Genomic DNA, 26,832 nt, shown 5'->3' with positions numbered 1-26,832 from the left:
GGTGCTGAATTAAGTGACATGCCACACAAGCAATTCAGCTGTCAAGGCCCAATCAGCTTCTCGACTGTACTTGTTCCTAAAAGCACCTAAAATAAAACGGAATAGAAAGCCACTTCCATATTTATCTGAGGGCCTGTAAAGTTAACAGAAGAGAATGAACTGAAGACTAGGAAACCAAAGCGCTTATCTTCTGGGACTTTGTTGAGAGAGTGAAGGAGAAGCCATTGCCTGAGGGGTTTAGGGGATTGAAGGAGAAGGACATGCAATGCTAAGCAGGAGCGTGAAGGCGCTGCTGCTGTCACAAAGCAAAGTGACCTTCTGGTTAACAAATAAAGACGTTTCAATAGTTTCACCGTGAGACAATCAGAGCTGTTCTCCAAGTCACAGCTGCTAAGTGCAGAACATTGTAGGCTAACATGACAAATATAATCAAAATTTCCAATTTGCAGGACCAGAGACACACAGGGATTAAGATAGATAATTTAATTAATAAAAGCAGAGGAATCTATAATTAGCAATAACAATTTCATTCGGAATTTTCACCAAAAGAAATACGGTAAGTCTGCTGTACAGTCTTTGAAGGATCACTTTGTTTAGGGTGCCTTTCTTCGGGTCTGTGTTCAATACCTGTTATGTTGCAAATTTGAGATTTTTAGTCAATAGCCATTTTTAAAGAACACATTTTTGTTTTTCTTTCATCAATGCGCTTACTGGGTAAGTAGATTGCTACTCAAGAGTGATGTATTGTGAGAAAAAGCAACAGGGAGGAAAACCAGAGCATTACCAAGTGCATTTGCAAGAGCTAAGACCCAGTGATCATTTGTATTAATGAAAAGGATTAAATGTGCTAGAAATAATTATCAATAGGGAGCGATATGTTACGGTAAGTAAAACTTCTAATTCATCTGATAAACCAAAGAAAGCACAAAACACTAAACCACTGCTGAAATTGGAGTGTGTGAGATGAGAACTCCTAAGCCTATATACCCTAGGTGCCCAAATCAAGAGCACCTAATGAAATAACAAAAGTTTTAAGAAGAAAGAGCCTGGCTCTGCACACATTGAGGTCAATGGGAGTTTTGGGCACCAGGGGCTTAACGTCTTTTTGTTCTACAATGTCAGCAATTTCTGGGAAAATCCACATCTTCCTTTTTGGAACACTTGACTTCCACTCTGTACTGAAGAAAGAACTTTGTCTGGCTGTTAACTGAAATCCAGTACTTTGTTACGATGAAACCATTCTAACAGAGAGAATTTATGAAGTATCGTACAGCCTCAAAAGCAAGGCAAGAGGAGCGTATGTGCCAAAACAGTCTACCATGGCTCAAATATTTCAGAGAAGGCTTAAAAGCAACCAAATTTAACATATGACTCACAGTGTGTAACACTCAGAAACAGCTGTAAATCATCACAAATATTCTTGGGGACCTCAGCTTAGTGTTTATAACTTTACCATGGGGGTTGGAAAACCTTAAACTTGTGGCACAGCTCTGAGCCATAAGGCTCCAAAAATGTTTCTTTCAAGATTCTTGAAAACAGGTTTCCCCTGGTATAAATTCTCATTGCCCCTCCTGTATATCAAAGGTTGCACTGTAATGCAGGATTAAAGTTGTCTTTATTATAGATGTCGCACAATGTATATTTTTTATCTGAATCATTTTGTTCACTTTACCAGAAGGTCAAGCTTTCAAGAAACAGTCTATCATTTCCAGACCTTTTTTGCAATGAAAACTTTCCACAAACTTGTTTCTGAGCTTAATTTTAAGTTGTTCTGGTGATTAAAACAAAATATCAATGCAGTCCTGAAAAGAATGGCTTCATTACAATAAATGTAACCAATAATTTTGAGTTACAAGTATCTGTCTCTTCAATTTTTCTCTCATCTAATCTGAGAATACTAGTTTAGTGGGCTGAAGGAGCTAAAATTATTATCAAACTAGACGACATGCAGTACAATTCAGCATTTCAAAAATTAGAAAGCCAGGCATTAGCAAGAAACCACTCAATTTTTCTTTACAGGGCTCAACATCTTAACCTTTTCATAAGGAGTTGTTCACCTGTCTTAAATACCTGCACTAATTATACAGCAGCCAAGAATTGCTCAGAAGGTGCCATTCGTCTATTGTCTCGGTAACAGAGGATTGTAAAACTTGGACAGAATATATAGTTACACAATCGCATTCTGGTCTATCAGGTACAGATTTGTGTTCTTTAATAATTAATCACAGAAAGGCTAAAAATGTCACCGATGAACCAGAATAGCATCAAGAATCTATTGTGGTCTTTTGGAAAAATATGATGTGTGACTAGTTCAGGAATGTCAGCGACGCTGTACCTGCACAGTTTGTAAGCACTTTGGATCCTTCAGGACAAAATGGGTAGTAGAAACAGTTATTCGTGAGTGTTACATTCATTCTTACCTTCCTGTCAGCTCCACTTGGTGCAGAGAAGACATACTCCAGCTGGAAGACAATTGCGAATGCTGGGTGACGGACCATCTCGGTCAAACGAATGCGGCTTCTCAAAACCAGAGCTTGACCTACCATGCTGCGTTGGCATGTAACAAAATGACAGATTAAATGGGGGCTGTTTATTATAGTCCTGCAGAAATTAGCTTCCAGCTGATCCCAGCTGCACTGCATTCCTTGCTGGTGATCTGTGGGTACTGCATGGCATTGAGCACAGTTCTAGAAATCATTATAAGTTGTTATTTGTATTGTGCATGCATCTAGGAGCCCGGGCCATGGACCAGGACTCCATGGTGCTAGGCGCTGTACAAACACAGAACAAAATGACGGTCCCTGGCCCCCAAAGATCTTACAATCTAAGAGCAAACCTGATACAGACCTTGGGAAACTGCTTCTAGAGTCACTCCTACAAGTTCAATTAATTCACTGACATTTTAACAGTAAAGGCTTAGTACAGCCCGAAGAACATGGCTGAACTGTAGTAGGCCAACCACCAGCCCCTGAGAAACATTCTTCTCTCGAACACCCAGACTTCTTGTTGGTGGTTGTTCCACCTCAAAAACACCATGGGCCTTTTTAAGAAAAGGACGAGTCATTCAGAGCCCCGCTGACCCATAGCGGCATGGGTTGGACAGGACCTGAATCTGCAAACTCCTCGGCTCCCTCTGGAGATGGGAAGGAGCTCAGCGCCAGGCAGGATGGGGCCCAGAGATGGGTAATGAGCTTGCTCCCTCAGCCCTGCCCATTTTCCAATTCTGATTTCTCAGAACTGAAATCCAGGGAGGGCAGGCAGGGAAGCCGTCTGCCACTCTAGCCCCGTGGACTGCAGCCCATCTGCCCCTGACAAGAGGAGGGACATGGAGCACCGTAGTGCAGCCAAAAGCAGAAGAAACCAGCCACTCTTCAGCAGTTACTGGTCCTTTCACCTCGTACCTTGGTTTGGCGCTGAGGCCTTGTTTCCTGTGGAAGCTGGCCGAGCGCCCCCGAGCCACCTCGGCCTCTGGCACCAACACCACCACCTGAGGCATCTGAACGAAGCATAAGCCATTGTGGACCCCGATGTGCAGCCGTCGTTCCTGAATGAGAACTTCGCTCCCATCCACCGTGGAGCTATCCTGGGAAACGGGCCCATTTCACCAAGGTTACATCACAGGCTGAAATAATCAACCCCACCGGAAACACGCAGCAGTGGGCTGGGAGCTGGGCTTTCTCCCCTTCCTTCCCCCAGCCAAGAAATGGCAGTGGAACAATCCTGCAGAAGCTGCTCCATCATTACGGCCGGAGCAGCCCTGAGCCTCCATGGCCCCAGCCCCATCTCCAGCTCTGCTCGGAGAAGCTGGGAAGACCATTGCATTAACATTGCGACCACGCCTAGGGATGGGCTACACACTTCATCGGTCCTGCCTCTGCCGCCCAAATCTGGCCAGCGGGGACTCCCCGTAGTGGCCTTGGAGAAGTGTACCTTTCCTTTTTAACATGGTTGAGCATGCAAGGAGTGCTATTCACATCCATGGGACTACTCCTGTGCTTAAATTTAAGCACATGCTTAAGTACTTCGATGGATCAGGGCTGAAGCACTTGGCGCCTGGCGAGATTAAAACCCTCAGCCGGGACATGGCACAATACGACATGGAGCAGAGCCCTGCAAATCCATTTTCATTTGTGAGTTATGTTTGCTCTTTGCCTGGTTCTCATGCCTCTAGCCAATGAAGTGGCATTTGGAAGATTAGGAAGGAAAATTTAGGCAATTAATCATAAAGTCATAAAAATGGAACCTGCCCCAGAGTGATTGCTAGATATTAAAGTGTTTTATCTTAACAGAAAATCCACAGCAAATATGACAAACAAACAAGGATTTTCCTCCCGGTCATTATTGCTTACTAAATTATATGATATTTGAAAATGAACATTAAACCTTAAAGTTCCTTTATCTTCCCATTAATCAAAACAAGTTGACCAAACTGCAACCTATTAGTGTTTGAATATTCAAAACATAAACCACGGAGAACAGCTTTCTGATGATCAAAAAGAAACCCAAGAAGTAAAATGCTAAAACATAATAAAATTACTTTCATGGTGGAAAATGAGCACACTATCCCTAAAGCAGCAATCTTGTGCTAGTGCCATTTGTATAAATGTTTCTATTCTATACAAAAACAAAGCAACAGCGTTAATGTACTTTCTCCTTGTTTGCTCCTTAAAACTAAAATAATCGCCTGTTTTTTGTGTCTCAAAATAATTTTGTGGAAAAAAACAAAAGTACTGTAGCTGTTGCAAAATACCCAACCAAAAAACCCCCCCAGGCCCACTGCTAATTTTAAACCTTTCACATTCCTCCTCAGCTGGGACAGGGTAAGTGGTAAATCATGTGAGATGGGCACAGACAGAGGACAATGCAGTTCATCGTGCAAACATGCCATTTTTTTGCTTCTCTGGTTTTTAGGGATTTTTTTTTATCCTGGGGGGACAATAGTACCGAGAACTGGAAGCACTGCAGAAATAGCTCCTCTTTTGGCCAGTGATATTTCTGTATTTCAAGGAAAATGGCTGTGCTTTAAGCCCCTGAATAATTATTTTAAATACTGAATCAGGAGCTTGTGCCTAATCCCTCCTTTTTAGCTACCTGGGGCTTTAATAACAGGATTGTGACTGCAGGGATTTATATCACAAATGCTGTGTGATAACATCAGCTGTAGGCAATGCCAATACCACGCTCGGTGATCTGCTGACTTAGCCAGAAATAAAACTGGCAGCTACACATGCCTATCTTCTACCTGTGTTACCTCCAAATACTGCAGGGCTTAGGCATTTGCACAAACCCCACACTGATTGAGCAGTTCAGGGCAAAGGCTTCTTCTCCTGTCCATTGTCTGGCGACAGAGTCTGAGACCAGTCGTATCAAGACTAGCCATTGCAGACAGATAAAGTGGCGCCTGCTCACCTTAACAAATGGGAGAAGTATGCCAGAGAAGGACATGCCAGTGCTCACTAACGATCATGTATTGCCAATGCATCTGACGGAGAATCTTGTAGCTGAAGATTCCTGGGCCAGACACCATGACTGAAGCAAGGCTGGGGCAGATCATTACAGGGTTGGGAGTCTGAGAGAGAGCCCGGAGGCTTTAGAAAATTGTGGTGGCCATTCACTAGGCAGTGTTTCTTGCCCTTGGCCAGTGCCTCACCATCGGGCTAAAGGGAGGTTGGTGCAGTCTTTGGGAAAAGATGTAAGACCCAGGTCTTGCTGTCTGTGGTCATTACATTTCCTAAGGTGCTTCTCACAAGTATAGGGAAGTTACTCTCTGGATCCTGGCCAGGTTCTCACTTGGCCAATCATATTGCACCTCCCTACACAACCCTTCAGTTAGATACGGTATTCTGCACAACTTGCTTTGAACTGTTGTGTAGCGTTGCTGTGCACTGTTAGACAGCTACCACGTTTCATCCCAGAGCTTGCACTTCAATGGTAGGCAAAGTAATTCATAGATATGGTTTATTCAATTGCCAGCAAAGCTATTAATATGCATCTAGATGAAAACCTTCTTATCAATGTCAGTTTATTAGCATGATAAAAATACCAAGATGATAAAGGAGTTACTAATGTTGCCATGATATTTACAGTACCTTAAGTAAACGCTCACTGTTGAGTAAATCCAGCAGCTCTTCCTCAAATTTTTCTAATGAAGGGTACAAATTAATGGACAGTTTGTCCAAGTACCACGTGACTGATTTCATGAGGTGGGGTTTTCGAAAGAAATCATCTGAAAAGACATCCAGCCATATGTTACACTGCAGTCACCCAAAGAACGTAAAAATATCACAAAATATGGCCTTGATATTCAATCCCATTCTCTGACCAAAGCAGACAATACAGCTGAAATACGTGGTACTCACATGGAACTCACAATAATGAGCCCTCATCTTTCCACAGCTAAAATTAATAAACAAATGCTAACTTCGGGAGAAGTCTATTTTCTCCTTCAAAATGCCTCCAGAAACAAATTCTACAATCTAGTCATTAAAAGAAAGTAGATTATAAAGGCAAAGGAACATCTGTTACTTCTTCAGCTTAGTTTCTTTTTACGTCTTATACTCTTCTCCAGCCAGAAAGAAAGCCAGCTGTACTCCTCCTCCTCCTATTACATCTGCTGTGAACCATCCTGAGTCTAACACACTAGGGAAGCCAACAAGTCAGCCCAATAATTTAACTGGTACCAAGGTGGGGAGCCCCAAGTCCACAACATTATCCCTATGCACCCGCTTGAGAGAGAGCTAGAGTGCCACACAGCAATCTGAGGAGAAGAATGCATATTCAAGCGCCAGCATGAGTTGCAATGGGCGGAATGCTCCTGCAGTTGCATATTCAAGGAAAGGACAATGAGGGAATATGTGACAGCCAAAAATATTGGGGGTGGAAGAATAAGCCCTTCTTGTTCCCTGGACTAGCCCCTTCCTGGGTTATTTACTTCCTCACCCAGCTGCATCACCACTTTTTATATGCACGAGGCCACTACTTCCAAAAATGAAATCTACATTCCGATCCAGAACAGCCAACGAGCAAGAACAGGATAAGGATGACATAAACTGAATGCAGCCGTCCATTGCCCATCTCTCTCTTGACTTCTGTTGTTCTAGCAGGTCACGGTATCACTAGAGAGTCTTCTTTAGCCCAAGATACCCATTCATCTAGATCAGGGATTCTCAAACTGGGGGTTGGGATCCCTCAAGGGGTTGGGAGATTATTACATGGGGGGTCGCAAGCTGTCAGCTTCCACCCCAAGCTCCGCTTTGCCTCCAGCATTTATAATGGTGTTAAATATATAAACAAGTGTTTTTAATTTGTAAGGGGGGTCCCACTCAGAGGCTTGCTATGTGAAAGGGGTCACCAGTACAAAAGTTTGAGAACCACTGATCTAGATTAATAGAGGTTGGAATCACACGGCTCAGACCTGCTCCATGAATCCAGACTGACTTTGAGCAGAGTGTTTATTAAATTTGCAGCAGCAAGCAAAGAGTTTTGAGCCAGAGAGATGGGAAGTAGTGGATGTTTAAGAGAACCTGGGAGAATTACTTTGACCGACCCCCTCAACTTTGCTGGCAGTAGCAGGAGAAGGGATCATACCGGAGTCCTTTAGATAGGAAGGCAAACACATGCTTCAGATAACCCAGACCAGCAGCTACTCTATTGTACAGAATTACATTTCACTTACCAAGACTGCCTGGGGGGAAATGCCAGAAAGGATAAACCGAACTCTAAGCTGTGCAAATTCTTTGAGTGCAGAGTGGTAGAGTGACAACAGCAGATTTAGAAAGTTTTGCATGGCAGGGCTTGGAAGGAAAACTGAACTTGAGTGACCCCATACTCTACTCTGTTTTGGCTGCACTTTGCTAATGGGCAGAGAACCAAGCTAGGCTCCATGATGATGAAAGACACAGGTTGAAGCGTGGGTCACAGGAAGGGCATGAAATATGAAGCTATATAGAAGAAACAGTTAAAAATGGAACAGCCAGTCTCTAGCATTGACAACTGCAACCAGGACCTTTCCAAGCACCTAAGCAAACAGACCAAGGTTTCATGCAAATTTAGAAATTCAGAGATCATTGCTAGATTAAATATGCAAATAGATAAATAATGAACCCTTTATTTATGGTAAGTATTTCCATGGATCTTGGTACTGCAGGGTCCCACCAAGTCCACCATTTCCCCATTATTAAAATAATATCAGTAAGTCACATATAAATATCCCTTTGTCACCCCAAGAGAGCTGGACTGTACAACTCTTACTCTCCTGAGTGAGCATTTATTCACAAGAGTAGTTCCTCTGACTTCCAATACCCACAAGTTTTAGGGAGGGTTTTCTACAGTTTAGTCCATGGTGAATATCACCCATATATTTCCCACCAGACAAGCCTATGGCAAGTATTCTGAACTCCAGCTGTTTTATTTTAATCACAGCTGAGTTTTCTCTTGCCCTAAAAATACAAGGCTAAGCAAGTTACAATGGTGGTCACTGCTGAGGCGGTCAGTCATTCCCCCTTGCAGGAACTGGAGGGGGCTGCAAGTTTTGGGAAGTGAAAGCAAAAATTAAGGAGTAGGAACACCTTCCTTAGGAGCTTTTTCCACAGAAAGGCACCTGGATAAGATTTTATCCTCCTCCACATGACTCACAGTTGAGCATTAACAAACCTACACTACCTACTTAAAAACAAACCCTGAAGGCTATAAAGGGCCTGACAATAGAATTCAATAATACAACATCTCAGGGCTAGTCAGAGCTGCAGGAGCTGTGAGGAATGAGGGAGTTCATAACAAATTAGTGCTAGTGAAGCGAGAATCTGCCTTAATTTGATTTTAGAAACCAAATATACCTTCCTGATTTCATCTACTCTGTTATCTGAAGAGTCAGTCTATCAAATTACAGGGTACATTTTGTTTAAACTTCCCATTTTAAACCAATTTCAACCACCCTGTTCCTATATGTCCAGCTTCCAAGCGGTATTTATTGCTTAATTCTTTTGCTTAAGGCAGGGGAGGGGAGAAGAGCAGAAAGAAGAGGAACTTGTTAACTTTTCCAGACAAAGCTTTTCTCGACAATCAAACAGCAAGAAATCACTAGCCTTGTTTTAGTAACGTTGTTAGGCTTTTAAAAATGAATTAACTAACTGAAAGCAAAGACGTGACAGGGAATAGGCAGGATGAACAGCTCCATGCTTGCGTATTGGTGGGCTATTTGGTCATAACATTACTACATTTATACTGAAGTCAGATGTTTACAAATATCCCGGACTAACCTTATTCAGGGCCCCAGTTCAGCCAGAACTTAAGCACATGCCTAACTCTAAGCATGTGAGTAGCCTCACTGAATAAATGACTGAATTAAATTAAATTAATTGAAAGTCAAGATGTTAAAGGCAATAGAAAGGATTTCCATGGGATTACTCACAGGTTTAAAGTTAGGCATGTGCTTAAGTACCTTGCTGACTTGGAGTCAGAGAGCGATTGTGTCTCTCATCATTGTCTTCCATCTGCAAACTGCTTCACTTTCCACTGCTAGTCAGATTCAGAGGTCACCCCCGGGAGGCTGCAGCTGATCAAACTCTGGTTTACGGAGGCTGACGACGGTGTGAGTGTGACTGCAAGAGGCTGCGTATTGCTAACTGTGTGGCCATGGGCTTGGGGAGGGTGTATGGAACTCAGCTGGACTTTCCCTTATAACACATCTACCTGATGCACCTTTGCCGCAGCTGAGCTGTATGTAGGTGAGCAGTGGAGATGCACAGCCCCAGGTGATCAGCTGGTGTCTGGAAGGAGGATGCTGAGTGCACTTCCTTACCACCAAGCAAAGAACCATTCTTCCTCTGCAGGACGTTAGTGTCTATCTCCCCGCCACACTGTACCTACCCTGTATACCTGAGCGGCTGATTTAGGGTTACGGGGAAAAACAAAGAGGAGCAGGAAGCAGCGAGCTAAATTTTCCCTGCAAGGTACCTCTCAGACTATCAATGTACTGGTTTGATTGTTTGTTCTGCCAATTGTTTGACTGGTAGCTGAATTTGCAAGTAAAACCCAGCAGGCAGATTGGTAAGGCTTTGTGTGACTATAATGCCTAAAACACAGTTCCCCTCGTCTGCCACAAGGTGGGACTGATGCTCTGCAGCTAGAGGCAGAGCTCAGCGGATGTATAAGGATACTGGGCTATACACTGAGGAAATCATCTAAAGACACAGGGAAATGATGTCTCCCTCCTGCTGGCAAGAGCAAGGAGCTCCAAAGTCTGGAGCAACGGGAGAGATTGGAAAAGAAAATCCTTTGGAGACATGCATTATGAAGAGTGGCACTACTCCAGCTTTTCAGATTACTGGCTATTTACTAGCCACAGTTAATGCACTCACAAGGCAACCTGGCATCTCCAGAGCTGTGTTATTGCAACCATGTCATTGTGAAGCTCTGCATGTGGTGACTGTGGCTCTTGTAGAGAGCTCCTTTGCTCTGGAGATCTCACATTTCCTGATAACGTGATGGCTGTGTCCTCAAAGAGAGGCATCCATGGGAGTTATTATTAGAAGGATCTTCTAAGCAGAGGAAGTCACCACTGAAGAACTGATGATCTTGTCTTTATCCCTTAACTTTTCTGAATCACATGGATTTAGCCACCAAGCCACCACTGAATGCAGAACTCTGAAAATTCATGCGTAAAGATTAGTAAGGCTTCGGTGTATCAGAATCATATCCCACTGCCCTTGCCAAATCTACACTTATCCAGAACAATGCCGTGAACAAGGATAACTTTGATACAAGCTATAAAGATCTCTCCTAAGGATCCACTAACTGACTGGTTACTTAAAGCGTCCATCATTCATCTATAGCAGTTTCCCAGGAAGAGAAGCAATTAGCAAAAAAGGGGACTAGATTGAAATGATTCTGTGTCCCTTTTAAGGATTAAAGATACAAACTGTTGTGATTACATTTGTATGAAAGACAAAAATTCCAAAGAATGTACAAAATACTTCCAAGATATTTAACCTCAAGAAAACAGTATAACTAGAGAGAGGCAACTGGAGTCTGAAACTAGAGAGGAACAGTTTAAGTTAGACATTAGGAAACCTTTTATTTTCCCAATACGAGCAAGTAGCCAGTGGAGTCGATTCCACAAGCACCATTCATAGATGTTAAGGCCCAAAGCGACCATGTAGACGGACTTCCTTCACAACACAAGCCGAAGAACCTCATCCACTAATTTCTGCATCAAACCCATAATTTCTGGTGAAGCTAGAGTAGATCTTTCAGGAAGATAACCTGTGATGGAAAATCTATCACGTCCCAGGAATCCAAGCTGGTCCAATGGTTAATTACAACTGTTAACATTCCATCAACTGGATAGATCAGACGCTTGGAAGAAACTGTCCTTTGAAATCCCAGGTTCAAAGGGAGACCCCAGCCCCACAATAGTTCTGGTCCGTTCAGTCAGGCATCTGTAAAAGCAAAGCCCGGCATGCTGCCTGGGAACAAGGATGTTATTTCAAATAAGCGACGTCATTTTGCTGGGTTACTGTACGTTCCCCTGAGGTTTCAGATTAGCACAGATTAATGTGCCTGAGCTTTTGGGAGCTCAGGGTGAACTTTACACTACCAGATCATTTTTTTCTTTTTATTCCCCAAAGAATAATTCATTCTCTTCGAAGCTTCACAGTGGGGTTTCTCTTAAATTACAAATGCTTTTAAGCTACATAGTTCATTGCTCGTGTAAATATTTGAGTGTTATATAGTCCTGCTTCCAGGCACTGGACAGCTGGGTTGGGCTCACTGTCAAATGGTCAAGCTTATTCAGCTCCCGGTGGATGTTTAAGGTGTTAAGAAATGAGATAATTTACGAAAAGGGGATGAATGGCTGGCTGCCCCTGCTAGCCCTTTATTTTCTCTTACCTTAATTCCCTTTGGCACTTTTTTTACCAAACCATTTCATCCCCTCCTCCTCCAGAACAACTTGAGGTATGTCTCCAACAATTTACACTCTTTGCTTCAGCCTGCTCTCAGGGCAATTTATTCCATGTATTCAATACCCTTTGCATGAAGCAATTTAAGCCAAATTCCTCATTCACTCCTACGTGCCTTCTCTTCATTATTATTATTGATGTGCAGTGTCGTAGCACCAAGGGGCCTCAAACACTGCGCTAAGTGCGGTCTCTGTAAAAGACACGTGTTGACCAGAAGACTCCAGCCTTCTCAAAACCATACGACGGGGGGGAAGGAGGGTGACAAGTTCTCTACTACTTTGATGTGCTACATTGATGAAGGAGGGAATATGTCTAGAGGTGAAAGCAGGGGACTGGGTTCTAATTCTTCCTCTGCCACTATCACTTCACCTCTCTAATGCCTCAATTTACCCAGCTGAAAATGAGGATATTTACCTATTTCACAGAGAGATGGTGAGTCTCAGCTAATTAATATCTGTAAAGAGCTTTGAATCCTCTGATGAAAGGTGTGACATACATTCAAGGAATCATTATTTCTCGTCACATCCATAATGGCACTTACTTTCCCTTTTCCTGTAGATCCGTTTAGCAGTCTCTGTGCTATCATTTAAAACACACTAGGACAAACTCATCCCTAGTCTCGTTCCCATCACTTCAGAGCTGATTCACCAGGGATAAGATTAGCCCAGAGTTAGGTCATTTATCCAGCACGCCCTCGTGCTTTCGTTCCCTCTGTGGAGGAGACAAATGCTAGCAGATGATTCATTCCCAGAAGTGGCACCTGATGCCTTGTCAGGCTGCACAAGCAGTCGTGCGGATGTTACGTATGGGGCTGCGATATGTTTAGGCTGTTGATGGGCTTTTTTCGGCTTCTGTTAACTATCTTTATACCTCTTTGACTTTGCTGTATTAACGGGCTGTAATACATGATGATATCAAGCCATATGATTGATCCACATGGACTACTGAGCTTTTGCCTCTCCCATTTCTCTCTCAAAAATTTCCCACGACTGATCTTATCCTTTTATTATTATTCTATCTTCCCTTCCCTCCAACTCCCCATTCAAAGAACAGGCAGAGCAGTTTGCTTATTTTCTTTTGTGCCATTCTCAGTGGCTTTTCAGGAAAGCTAATGCCAAAGAGGTGGGTCTTAAATCTTTCCCTGAAAGCCGTCAGACTTTCATCCTCAGCTCCTGGGGCAGCCAGTCCTCAGCACACTGGCTGGCTGCTGAAAGGTCTGTTCCCAGTCCTACTATGATCTGCCTCTCTAGTAAGAGTTCCTTTGTCCCGGAGCAGATCTCTTTGGGCATGCATTTCTTTCAGTGGAATGCCCATTCCAGTTTCCATCCTATAGCAATTGGTCTCTGTGCTGCATCATTCCCTGCCTCCTTGCCCATCTCTGCTCTGTGACTGTGTTTGTCAGTTCAGATCCACAAAAGCGAGATGCACAGACTGAGAACTAAAAAGAAAAAAGAAAACTAAACATCTGTGGACATTAATATCTAAGGTGTCTTTTACCTACAGGCCTATTCTGCAATCCTCACTCACCTAAACAGTCCCACTGGTTAACACAACTATTACCATGATGAAGGGATGCACGACAACCCCTCATGTGTATTTAGTCACAACCAGCGCTATCTCCCCTCCCAACACTTGGATCAACAGTCCAGGTAAAGTGCCCTAATTAAAAGAGGCCAGGCAATAAAGGACACGGCTTTAAGATGTAGCAATAAACATAAGATCTTGTTGTAAAATCATGAAGAACTCAGGTATACTGTAACCCATTAGGTCTTATTTTTTGCCAATGATTTCTCCATATAATTCATAATAAAATAACATAACTTAGTCCAAATAAAACCAGCACAGACTCTGCCTTGCTCCGACAGGCATCAGCAACTCAAGCAGATGTTGATTCGTAAAAACTGGCTGAGCAGTTCCAATGTTCAAGCAGCAAACTATAAACTATTATTGCAGGGTCTCTATTTACAAGCAAGGGATATGCTGCAGCAGTGAGACATGAATAATTGATCATGCTGTTTGTTAGCAGGCTCTGCTACCCCAGTCAAAGCAGAGCTAATGTTCCCTGCAGCCAGAGGGAAGTCGCGTGAAAACGATTCTGGCAGGAACACGTGCTGTGGGTCTGGTGTGGGGTTATGGCTCCGGGTCACAATCACTCCCTTCTCGGCTGAGATTCCAGAGGCACTAACGGAAGGAGAAACTAGATTTGTGACCCTTATTGATGGTGCATTAGCCTCTGTCCTGACAATTGGCAGGTCAAGGGACTGAAACTGGCCTGAATTATCTCCTCCAGACACATTAATGTGGATTTCCACCCACAATCCCCTTCCTACATGGAAGGAGGCGAGCTCAGCTGCTTATATGGCACCATCCCCTGGGCCACATGAAGGCTGGTCTGCACAGGGGAAGGTGGGTAGGGGAGAGTGGGCAGGGCAGAGATAGGGCTGCACACAGTCCCACTCTCTCGCCCAGTGGAGTCTAGGTGAAAAATTAGAGGCCAGGGTTGTATTAGCTTCTCTGTAGAGCTCCAGCATGTGGGGCCCAGGCACTGGAGTGGCAAGGAGAGTCCAAAAGGGCCATGGTGATGGGGGTGCATGCAAGGGATACTGAACCAGACCTGATGCAGAGACGCAAGACTCTGAGCAGATGGCTCTGACCTCCCAAAGTACCTGGGGGCATTCATGAAGTTTGGCTGCATTCCTTGGCCTATCCATGGGAAGGGTGGCAAACTCCACTCTCACCCCCAACAGAATAAGAGGCACACTGGGAAGGGATCCCACAGAGATTTATCCAGGGATGGTCCAGGCTTTCATTATCACGTGTTAGTGAAAATAAATGCTTCCCAACTGCTCTGCAGTTTAGCATTTTACAAGGGAACGCTCCCTAACCTCCTTGTTTATTGGAAAGGGGCTACCAATGATGAAAATGTAGAACACTGTGTACACAAAGCTGCTGCCTTTCAGAACAGCAAAACATCACGTGTCCATAAAAACCCACCTTCAGTTTAAAACCCATAAGAAACCCAAGGAAATGTCCACCGGGAGGTGACACAGGCTGCAGAAGAGCAGGCACAACAGACTCGTCTGCAAGTTGTTTTATTAGCCATCGACAAGGTTGGCTGCACCTCAGCAAAGAGCTGAGTCAAAGTGATTCTTGCTCAGATGGCCACTGAGAGAGAGAGTTTATGTGAAAATCCTGCTTCTCTTGTTTATTTCTCAGAGGAGGTGTCGCTGTGGCTCTGTTGTGGGTGAGCACAACATTTTCACGGCTAGATTTCTCATTTATAATCCCTAATTATTGGCACTTACAACAACAGCACACGCTGTGCGTCACACACTCTGTGTTGCAGGCACTGCTTGCATCTATTCAGCGCCTTGGTAATTGATGTACTGCGTTAGTAGAGGAAAGCAAACGCATGTGTAATAAAGCCACATTCACCTTGAAATCCCTTCCCATTGAAAACACCCAGATAAGCACATTATATGCCATACACAGGAAAACACTGGAAAACACTCCTCTTTATTTAACAGCAGCAACCCGACTTTTCTAGCTGGCCTAAGCTTCCCCTTCCCCTTCAAAGTAACAGTACTGGGGTGGAGAAAACTGTAACATTTCCCTGATGGTCTCTCTTATGCCTTCTGCGCTGCTACTATTCCTCCGGGTGCCAAGGAAATGTGTGTCTTTGTCTGCTAGGCTGTGGCAGGCTTTTCTTGGGCCCCACATCTGGCACCTGGTGTATTTAGCAGGAGCACACTAGTTGTGTTGTAACGAGAAGCAGCCGGTGCATTTGGCAGCTCAGGTTTGACCACAAACCAGCAACAGAAGATGTGTGTAAACGTAAAATGGGTGGGTCTGAATCGCCTCCGGCTCACATCAGCATGAGCCCATTGGCCTTCATGGAGCTGCTCCCACTTTGTGAGGGTGCAGTGGCTGGGAGAATCAGGCCCTATAAATAAATACATTTGTGCAGTGCAGTGCGTTCTGGGCACCAGATGTTCTGCAATAATCCCTCTCCCGTCCCCTTCAGCATCCCCTTCCCTCCTCTCCATTCCCACAGCCCCTCGCCCACTCCCTGATTGGGGGACCAGAGGTCGTCTCGTCTCTTCCCATTCCACAATGGTCACACTGGCTGGTGTGTGTTTCAGATCTCCCTCCGGTAATAACTGGTGGGTGGAGAAGACCTGGGGCCTGTCTCAGAGAGCTCACAGGGCTTTTTTCTGCCAGTAAGATAAAGTCCAGCTGAATCCCCAGATCTGGCAGGCCAAGTCCATAATAATACAAATGCCCACAAATCTATAAGCCGGCAGAGTAACTCACAAGCACTATAGATTGGTGTGTGCGCTAGGCCAACCTTACTGTCCTGTGGTCTGATTTACACATGCAGGAATCAGAATGAAAGGATCCCTTACTTGTTTCTCCATGTGTTAGCAGCAAGCCAGGAATTTTCTGCAGCCCAGACACCAGCATATTCTCAGGGAAGAGGTGATACATGGTCTCGAGGGGCGGGTGTGGCCTTAAGGTGTACTGAAGGTGAGTGTTCTCTATCACCATCATGTATTTATTCTCTAAAGAGGGGAAAACATTATGCAATATCTGAAAAACACAGAGAGACAGACTTGCAATGGTGCTGCCCGTTGGAGAAGCTGATCGAATGATGGTGTCAATACACGCCCACTTTATCAGCAATGCAAAACCTGTTTTTAAAAAGTCTGTTTTTTTCATTAATGAATATGCAGCCTTTTCAGGCTTAGCTTTGTTAAGAGTTCTGGGCTTACAAATCCTCACACTGCAACTTCAGGGTAAGTGGAAACAATGCACAGGCTCTGGAAGATTATGATTAAGCAACTTAAAATTACTTGGATCTACTCTCACTCAGCTGTGAAGAAGTAAGAAGAAAATCCATCCCTTCTTCAATAGCACTGCAACTAAATGCTCTTGTTTAGGTTGCTCCTTAATCTTGTGTGTTCTATTCAAGTCCCCATCTAGGCATATCTTCAAAAGACCAGCATCTGAGTTCCATTCAGAAAAGAACAGGGCCTGCACACAGCTAAGCTGGGGTGCATTATGGTATTTCTGTGCCATCTTAGTTCACAATGAAAGGCAAAATCTTAATCTATAACGGCTGGCAAAGGCTCCCTGGGACACTTGTTTTAAATTGAACTTCCCGAAACTTCTTGTGCCAACTTTGCTCCCTCTTCGTAGTAAAGCATGAGATGGGACTAGTGAAACTGGCTGCATCTCCTGCCGTTTCACTGCATGCATTCAGAAGGGCGACCCTTTTCTCTTTCTGCTGCACATCTTTGTGTCGTGAGTGATTCATTTTGATGGGAACACATTGTGATGGAGGTTCGGTTTCCCCTCTGAAGTTGAAATGCAGGAATCAGTGGTACACACCCTGATACCAGCATCTCCCAAGAGCTTTCAGCATTCTAACAATGGTCTCTGCTCTCAAGCTGCTGAGAGGTATTTGCTACTCATGGGCTTCTCACTGAACATTACAGCAGCCCCTGCGCAAACTGGAAAAACTAGAGCGCTTTCTTTAAAAAATAAACTAACTCCTTCCTAGGTGATACATTATAACTGCCTCTAGTGGCTGGGATCCTGAGCACTTGGAAAGGAACATTACTCACATACAGGTTATTCCTCTTAAACTGCAATAAACACAAGCCACCTTCTCTGTGTAAGGCTTCAATACACAGACAGCAGACAACTTTCCAATGGGCAGTCACAGCTGAACTAGTGTTCATCATTTTTCAGACATGGTTATTGACCAGCGTCACCAGGCAATCAGAACACCTATTTCTGCCGCTTACCACTGAGGCTCAGTCTCTGCATTAGTGGACATGTATTTGCTTTGTTTGCTAGTACGGCCAGTATTGTTTTCCTTGCTAGGAAAGAAAACAGTCTCTAGAAATGACTTTTCACAAAGACCCCCTATCCTGGGCAAAAAATGCTACCTCGCTTCTAACTCAGGAAAACTAATCTCTGTGGAACAGCAACCAAGCCTGAGCTACTACGTTTTGTTCCAGTTACATTTTGCTTTTGAAAGCAACTTTAAATCCACCCCCTTGCCCATTTCCTTTGAGCAAACTGTAGAATAAGTTACTCGAAAGTTGCTAAAACTGCTCAGTATATTTCTCTGAATGGTCAGTTTTAGAGGTGGGCCAAAACCATAGCCATGTATTCAAATCCACATTGGCTCCCCGCATTTTGACAGCCTGGGTAAGTTCAGTTAAATGGGACCAAGAACCAAACGCCTCCTAGGTTTGAATCTGCAAAATAAAAACCTACCAAACAAGGTTTAGCAAAATTAAAATGACCCCTGGTTTAACCTGTTCTGATTATGTGTATATGTTTTCCCCAGTTTCTAGCAGCAGATATTGGAGTCATGCTGTCATCATTAATATCCTAGTACTGAAAACCCCCATGCGTCCCTGATATTTGAAAAAAGGAAAGCGTGTGTCTGACTAGCACACTAGGAGGTGGGAATACAATGCAAATCCTTCCACGGACTCTAATGGGATTGGACCCTTCGTCTCTGCGAACAGGAAAACAGCCTGGTGGTGGGACGCAGGGCACTGGAGAGCTTGTAAAAAAAATGGTCTTTCAAACCAAATCTGGTGAAAATGCAACTGAGCCTCCTTCCTGCTTCCTCTTCTGGGACAACCCCAAGGGCTCTCAGGGCGATCGACCGCCGCCCAGCTTTGCTACCGTTCATCTAGCAACTTCAGTACCCACCTTCAGGAAAACAGTGCACAAAGGGACAAGAGCCAGGCATGTTCAGAAAGACAAGGTCCTTGTTACATGCTTTGCACGGCAGCTTGCTCTTATATTTAATATTTTATACTGCACTATTCCTGCTCTGTGGGCCGTGTTCAATCAATACAGATATATAAATAATTGAAGCCCATTTGTGTTTAAACTGCTGTGTCAGGTTTTCTTGCCAGTATCCACAGAGGGACCTTTTTCCATACATTGCCCATCTTTCTCCTCTCCCTGCCTGTACAAAATATCCAGTCTGGGCCAGATTGAGCAGTCAGCGGAGTGCTGAGCTCTGCTAGGGTCATCTAGCCCTCTCTCTTACAGAAGTGGGAATTAGATATACCCCCATGGTACACAGAACTATCGGCACCACTGACACGTGGTCTTCCTCCAGCTCAGGCAGGACATTTGGCACTAGAAAGGACAGATTGTGAGCCCATTTCCCAGGCAAAGGATATAGAATCCCTCCTTCTTCCTTCATGACAGCTTTCTGCTTAGCTTTAGCTATCCATGTTTTTAGTCTGGGTCTTTCCAACTGAAATCCTGAGGTGGCTCACCTCAGTGTCTCTGTAGTGGGCTGCCCACTGCCAGGTGAGAGAGAGAGAGTCAACTCCTGGGCTCACTCACTCATTCCCCTGGATGTGGTGTACTCAGAGAACTCCTCCTGCCCTATAGCTGACACGTGGGTGATCTAGGAGCTCTGTAGGTCAGCTCGCCTGACCAGCCCTCACTAGAGCCGCTATGGTGCAGGATTAAGTGTGAGAGGGAGACACGGTCGGGGAATCCTCCATTGCAGACTAGAAAATGCAAACTTGTAGACTAGAGGTGAATCTGCGTGACAGAGGCATGCACCAAGCTAGATTCAGACTCACTGCCATGCAAAATACCTAGAAACCTCTTAAAGGCTGGGTGGGGGTTTGGTGGGCAGATTGTTTGATACACTGTGCTTTGGGCTCGTTCTGCCTTCCACAGCAGATGCGTCAAGGATATTATTTGCTTGTTGAGACCTGACAATGGTCTTGGTGCTGTACAAGACCCTAAATGCAGACTCCATGCCCCAAAGAGTTTACAAATCCTGCAGAGACTCACATCCACGGTTAACTTTATTCATGTCAAGCAGAGCCAACCGGACGACTCACGTGTGCTAAGTTGAGTCCGTGTGGAAGTCTCTGCAGGATCAGGGCCTAGCCAGTGGACATGCTGTCAGGGGATGGGATTTGATCGATGCAGCAGAAATTAAGCCCCTTTTCTCCTTACGCCCCAGCAACAGGCCCTTGCATGAACGACGGCCGTGGACAATGTTGTAGAGCACGTTGTCAGAGCTGCAGCTACTAGCAGCCTCAGCAAAAGCCTTGGGGTGCTGCCAACCCCACTGCTCAGGAGCAATCACTGGCCCTGGCCTCGAACAGCCTGGCACACAGCACAGGGGCATTTCACAGCAACCATCCAGCACCCTGGTCTTCTGGGCTTTTCTTCTGATCCATTTTGGGTGGCGAACCCCGAACCTGAGCAGCCAAAAGCTTGACACGCTAACACAGAAAACAGCCTATGCTACACTGAGCAAACAGATCAGCAGACATGTTACTGAGCAGCCCAGGAAGCAAGTAAAGTAGAAAGCAGTTCTATACGCTCTTACGTTCTATCGGGTCCTGCAGGAGGGGGTGCAGGAGCGCTCGCGGTGTCCCATGATACAGCTGGAGCCTAGAATTAAAGAGGAGCACAAACCAAACATGGCGGTTTAGATGGCTACATTCAAAATGAATTTCCCACAATGGTTCTCTTGATCAATACACAGCAAACCCCTGTTCCAGTCCCATGAACTCTCCGCCAGCAGACTGGTCTCCTTAGAGCCCTGAGTAGGAAAGGAGGGCAGGTGACTGAGATGCCAGGTCCTTTGCTTCAGGTTGATTCCCCAGGGAGTGGACAAAGATAGTCCCTTGAAAACCTCCCTGGTTTGAGAAGCTTCCCCAGTGGCGATGGCTGGTGGGTAGGCAGGATCCAGGGTACAACGGGGGTCACACTGGGTATTCACAGTGAGCCTGACAATGTCAGCCTGACAAAGTGAAGCAGCCACCTGGAAAGGGTTCCGAGAGCCTGGCCTATCACGTGGTGGGGGGATATGAAAGGAAAAGGAAGCAGGCCGGGCGGGAGAGTGTCTCCTCTTTTCCCTGGCTGGCGAGGATGGTGGGCAACTGAGCTGCTTTTTTGGGGGGTTATTTATGTCTTTCATGCCCCAAGTGTTGGGTGTGGTGGTGTTCCCCTTCCCAGGTGCGAACTCAGCTTACAGTCAGCCTGGCTTCACGAATCACAGCTTAAAGGCAGAAAGAGCTGCCTTCCCCTGGCCCTGGAAAGGAGGGCTTGGCTGGGTCAAGGCTGTGAACTCTGCACACACGCGGGACTGCACAGGGGCATCGCTGGCCAGGTTACAAATCCAGCAGCTGCCCTCACCCAACCTGCCACCTCAGGCCTGTCTGCTGAGGTGAATAAGGGCCCAGCCACAAGCAGCCAGGGCAGCCGTAGTCCATGCAATCTTCATATATGTAGCCAAGAATGCAAAAGGCTCAACCATAAACCTGTTTAAAGTATGTATCTGACCCCCATGACCGGTGTATCCTCATATGCTCTAGTTATCCCCATTTTAGAGATGGGGAAACTGAGGCACAGAGAGACGAAATGACTTGCCAAGTTCACACAGGCAGTCTGTGGTGAAGCAGGATTTCCAGGTCCCAGGCTAGTGGCCTAACCACGGGACCATCCTTCCTCTCTAAATGGAGAGCAATAATTCCATGTTGCCATAGAAACCTGATTCCACCTTATAAAATGCTATAGCGACTCACAAGTCCCGCTGTCCCTTGCAGCCAGCAACACCTACCCTCTGTCCTTGGTGGCCACATCTGTTGGCTCTGACTTGCTGTTGAACAGGTGCAGAATTCCAAACCCACAAGACAGATCCTGGTGGGTCCCCTCTCGCTTCTTGGCTGCAGCCACCACTTCCACCACGGCGACGATGCTGGGATGGTTTAAAGATGTGTGAAAATAAATGGTCTGGGGAAAGAGAAAGAACATGGCAGATTTTAGACCTGGGTGGAGTAGCTATTAGCAGCTTAATGTATATTACAGTTGGAGAGTAAGGTCCAGGTATATTCAAAATAAATATCCAGATAGTGAAATGTAGCACTCTGCAGAATAATCTCCAATGGGAACTGATGGAAGCACCATTGCAAATGATCCCTGGGGTCTGGGAGGATAACGAACAGTAATCTGTCATCTCCCACACACTGTCACTAGGGAATATTTTTTAAAGGGCTCCTACTAGAAAGTGTAGCATTCTTGGGGCCCGTTTACCAGTGGGACTTTGCCTTCTTATGTCTGCGCAATGCCGAGCATATTTTGGGTACCACTGTAGTCATAATAATAAAAAAAAAATCTAACCTTCAGGTCAGGTCGATTCCCTCCTATGAAGAATTAGCCTAAGAGCTGGGAAATCTGTGCTCTGTTAGTGTCTATTATCACCCACTCATTTAACTGGATAGTCGATCTGTGCCTCTGAATGCCCTCCCCTCTCCAGTGTAGATCCACCTGGCCACCTTGAGGCTGGACTATTGCAAATATGCTCTGTCTAGAGAACGACCCTGCAGGTCGTCCAGAAACTACAGTTGGTTCAACAGACAGGAGCCTGCTGGGATCACATCATACCATACGCCACCCACACGCTGCACTGGCTGATAAGACTAGTACTGGTCTCTACTTTTAAAAGCTCTATACAGTCTTGTATTTAGCTTCTCATTACACTCCTCCTTAACCGCCTTGGAGGGGCTCTTAGGGCTGCTGGCAGCCAGGGCTCATGCTCAGTGGGGAGAGGGGAGAGCACTCCAGATGAAAGTGCCTTCAGGTGTAGAATTCCCAGCTGTCAAAGATCCAGCAGAGCTCGAATTTCCCTCCTGAGGTGAGCGCTCTCCTAAACTGGAGGAATGGACCTGCTTGCAGGTTCCAAGAATGGCGCCACCAAGTCCTCACCACCCAGCACTAATACGTTCCAGAGGAGAAGTGATTTGTGCACTTCTGTCCTATGGAATTCAGCTACCGTGTGCGCAATGCCACATGGGAATGGCACCTAGGAGCAACCCTGCCTCTGTCCTGTTCCCCAACTTACATTGAGACATTTAGGACTAAAGCGAGTAAATGTCACAAATCCTGAGAATGAACAGCATTGTTAAAGTGGCCCAGTGGCCCAAACAATAAGGATCAGTTATTCTTAAGCTGCAAACGCCATACAAGTATGGTTCAAAGGTTTCAATTGACCTGAAGGTACCATTGCAAGCTCTAGGCTAGAAAAGCAAAGTGACTGGAAAAATCTAAGGCCAATCATGACCTTCACCTACGCTGATGGGAAAGAGAGTCGTCCATGAGGAGCAACAGTATGATATGGACCTAAGAGTACGGGGGTGAGGGGGAAGAGAGATGTCTGCCAGCGACATGATGAAAGCCAGGCTAATCTTTCTATTAAACAGTTATTATCATGGTGTCACCAAGAAAACAGTTACAGTAATCACAGACTGTCAGGAAGGGGTAACAGAGAAAGGCATTAAAACATCATCCCAGAAAAATAAATCATTATTCTATTAATTTTTATTGCAAAATGATGAAATAATGACCACTAACTGCTGACAGGTGGCTGGACCGAGAGAGAATTATGCTTTGGCTTTTGCAAAGAATGAGGAAGCTGTTAAAGTAGATCAGTTATAAAACTAAGTTTACCATTGTCTCCTTAAATGCTAATAAAAGTTTTACTAACATACTCCTCTCCCTTAAACTCTGCTATAAAGTAACAATAATCATCCCAATTAGGGGTCACCTTGAGATCATCACACTTCAGCTCTCTGGAGTGCTTTTTTTCTCCCTTCGCATTTTCTTGTAGAGAACTAAGCTATGCCCAGTTCTTTGGTTAATAAATTGCCAGAGGGCAATCTGTGCCAGAGAAAAAGCTTGGGAGACGTTATCTCACGTAGCCAAGAGTTCAGAATGCATTGGGTAGGAACCGAGGACCTGATTCTCCTCTTGTTTACTCCAATGTAAATCAGGAATCACTCCACTGTAAGCCAAAGTAGTACCTAGGAGAATCAGGCCCTGAATCCCTAAAGGGGAGATAAAACAAGTCCAGTTCACAAATATGCGCATAGTGGGTCTGATACAATGGAAGTCAATTGAACTTCCCTGGGCTGTGGATCAGGTCCCCTGCTGTTGCTCTAGATACAAATTAAACATCACTTGTATTTGTTTATTCCAGTAAGTATTTTGTACCTCATCGCATTTGTAATGTCAACGGGAAACTGCATGTCGTTCACACAGTTCAGAACTGTCTCCCCCATCCAGAAGACTGGCTTCAGCTTTATACCAGCACTTCCATTGTTTGTAGCTAAAATATACTTCCAGAAGGTGAACAAAATTGTAATTGTTTACTGAGACAGCTTAGCAGTAGTTATAAACAAGGGCTGATGAGTTCTCCTAGGGGAAAATTATTAAATAAACTCAGAAATATGAAATTTGTATTCATCAGTTAGAATTACGTGATTAGAAAATTCAAATCAGGCTCAGCAAATTATCTGTAAAGGATTCATTCTTGTGACAGAAGAGATGATATTTTAATTCACCTTACCATCATTGCTTATCTATATTTGACTGTTACACTCCATGACGGGGTAAACAGATTGATAAATTATTTAAACACACTCTATTCTAATGCTTTCATCTTACACACACACAGGTCATTTAGCACTCGTACCATGCTTTCAATTTTCATCAGGACTAGCATAATCTAAAGTATGCACCAGATGACATGCTTTCTCTGAGACGTTCAGAAATCTTCAGCTAACTTCCTTGTAGATGTTTATGATCTCTTGAATGCCTGGTATTAGCTCACCTCACCTTGTATGAATCATTAGCCCTGCTCCTGTTTGTGAATAAAGATGCAATTTAAGAAGCCAACCACTTCTTTCCAAAGCAAACAGTATCAAAATAACCTAGCGACATAGCGAAGCCTATGTCCACAGCACAGCAGCATTTCCCTTTCCTATTGTTTGTTTTGCAACACTCCTTTGCGCCTACAGCTCAGCCCTGCTCTTTCTCCCAGGCGTCCACTTCAGTGCAGCTTACCAAAAACCCAACACATGCTGAATCGGCTCCTGATGGCAGTGAAATGCACCCTGGAGATTTCTCTTCAGCAGGAAACCAGACCAATATCCAGAGTGCTACACAAAAGCAAAGTCCCAGCAGCTGCTAAAGGCAATGGGCAACTTGTTCAGCTTCCCAAACAACCTCCATTTTCTTCCCCTCCTTTATGATGCATAGGGCGTCAGAGGGGATTAGCGGGCGTTGAACTAGGACTCTCCTCAGCCTGCAGATTCACAGCTGTTAAAGGCAGCGAGGAGAGGGGCCAAAAGGCCAAAGGGGAGCCCAAGACTGAAGGTTTCAGGATGAGAGAGCTGTCGTCAAGAATGGACCCTCTATTCTGCAGCCGGACTAAATCCGCACGTTGGAATTCACGGGAGGATAGTGACCCTGAGACCCCTCTACTTCTCTGCTTCTCCTCCTGCCTCAATAGTCACTGCTTTAGCATCTCCAACAACTCCTCCTCTCCCCGGTTCCTCTCCTGGGCTCCCTCCTTCTATCCCCCTGCACTTGCCCCTTAGGTGTCCTCATCCGCTACCATGGTGTCAGCTACCACTTTTATGTGATGACAGACAGATCTACTGATGTGCCCCCAGCTTCCCCCCTTCCAGCCAATCCAGGCTCTCCGCTGGTGTGGATCCCACTGCTGTCTAAGGCCCTGGTACTGGAGAGAGAACAGCATAAGGTGGCCCCTACACCCACCCACAGTTCTCTTGAGGTCACTGGGACTGTGTGGCCTTATCCATAAGAGGCAGTTAACCCTGAGGGTAAATCCCTTGCAGCCAGTGGAGTTACCCCTGGGATGAAGTCACGCCGTTATGTCATTGGAACTCCATGCAGCAGATCCTCGGCTGGTCAGAGCTCCATCGGTGTCACTGGAGTTCTGACAATTTACTCTAGGTGAGGATCTGCTCCATCTTTCCTCTAAAACGCACTCCTCTTTCCCTGCCTTTATCACCACGGACAGCTCCACTACCCCCAGGCCCACAACTTCAATGCTGCTGTCAGTGACTTTCTAGCCTTCTTCCCCAAATCCAGATGCACATACAAGTATGTAAACCATGGGACGGAGAATAGCCCTAGGCCAGATTTGTCCTTTTTTCCCTGCTTAAAATCCTGGGAAATTAAATGCACCATTCACTAAATCAATGAGGCATTAATGCAACACTGAAATCAAGTACTTAAAAGTCAGGTAATTCAGAAATGTAAGGTGTTAGCCATGATGTTAACTAGGTCACATGGCATCTATGTAGTATTTCCTACTGTGGTTTAATGTAGGTTATTCCTAACAATGCAAGAGCATTATAAGTACATACTGTAAATTATACAGGATGTGTAATATAATTTACTTAATGCTTTGGGGAAAACTTAAGTGCAAAATAATAATTTTAATGCAACTTTAAGGTTGTGAAATCCAGCACTCTAATATAAGGAAGGTCCTAAAATTTAATTCATTAATTGAACAAAACGCACACACCTACTGACCTAGAATTCATAAATGCAACTTAGTTTACAACTTTCAGGTGTTTACAAAGAGAAAATGTGCCCTGACTCTGCTAGTGCATGAAATGCTGGTGTTTATCTCTACGTGTTGCATTATGTTTGCCTTACTGGTACATTTTTAAATTTTTAAAAAATCAAGACATTAAGTTGACTCATTATTCAAACAGCCTGGGAAGTAACGTATATACCAATAACACAACTAATTTCCTTTATTTAAAAGAGTGTTTCAGCAGCATTAGATTTAGAGTCTTTAATCTATGCGAAATTGCACACTGGGCAATATTTACCATTAGAACTGGAAAACAAACATAATTAACCACATCAGGGAAAAGGACGCCAAATCTCATCTCAGATCAGTGCCCATAACAGACAGGTGGATCTTCTCTTTGGCTTTCAGATTTGTACAAACACAACAATTACTCCGAGTCAGACACTCAAGTTG

At 44.8% G+C, this 26,832-nt stretch overlaps 1 protein-coding gene across 2 annotated transcripts in view; it reads right to left on the bottom strand.

The window, feature by feature from the left end:
- NPHP4 (nephrocystin 4) overlaps nt 1-26,832 on the bottom strand; it is a 100,888-nt gene that overhangs the window by 60,094 nt on the left and 13,962 nt on the right. For both annotated transcript variants that reach the window (XM_024207848.3, XM_029913556.1), the window contains exons 5-10: nt 21,592-21,764; nt 20,356-20,420; nt 16,367-16,522; nt 6,090-6,226; nt 3,402-3,583; nt 2,421-2,547 (exon numbers count right to left, since the gene is read on the bottom strand). In XM_024207848.3, coding sequence (XP_024063616.2) covers nt 2,421-2,547; nt 3,402-3,583; nt 6,090-6,226; nt 16,367-16,522; nt 20,356-20,420; nt 21,592-21,764 — 840 coding nt within the window. The remainder of the gene's footprint in view (nt 1-2,420; nt 2,548-3,401; nt 3,584-6,089; nt 6,227-16,366; nt 16,523-20,355; nt 20,421-21,591; nt 21,765-26,832) is intronic.

The sequence above is a fragment of the Terrapene carolina genome, unplaced genomic scaffold, assembly GCF_002925995.2.
Source record: "Terrapene carolina triunguis isolate 2854851 unplaced genomic scaffold, T_m_triunguis-2.0 Scaffold714, whole genome shotgun sequence".
NCBI classification, from domain to species: Eukaryota; Metazoa; Chordata; order Testudines; family Emydidae; genus Terrapene; species Terrapene triunguis.
Note: the sequence above shows the minus strand (reverse complement) of the source record. Positions and strands in the feature narration are given on the sequence as shown.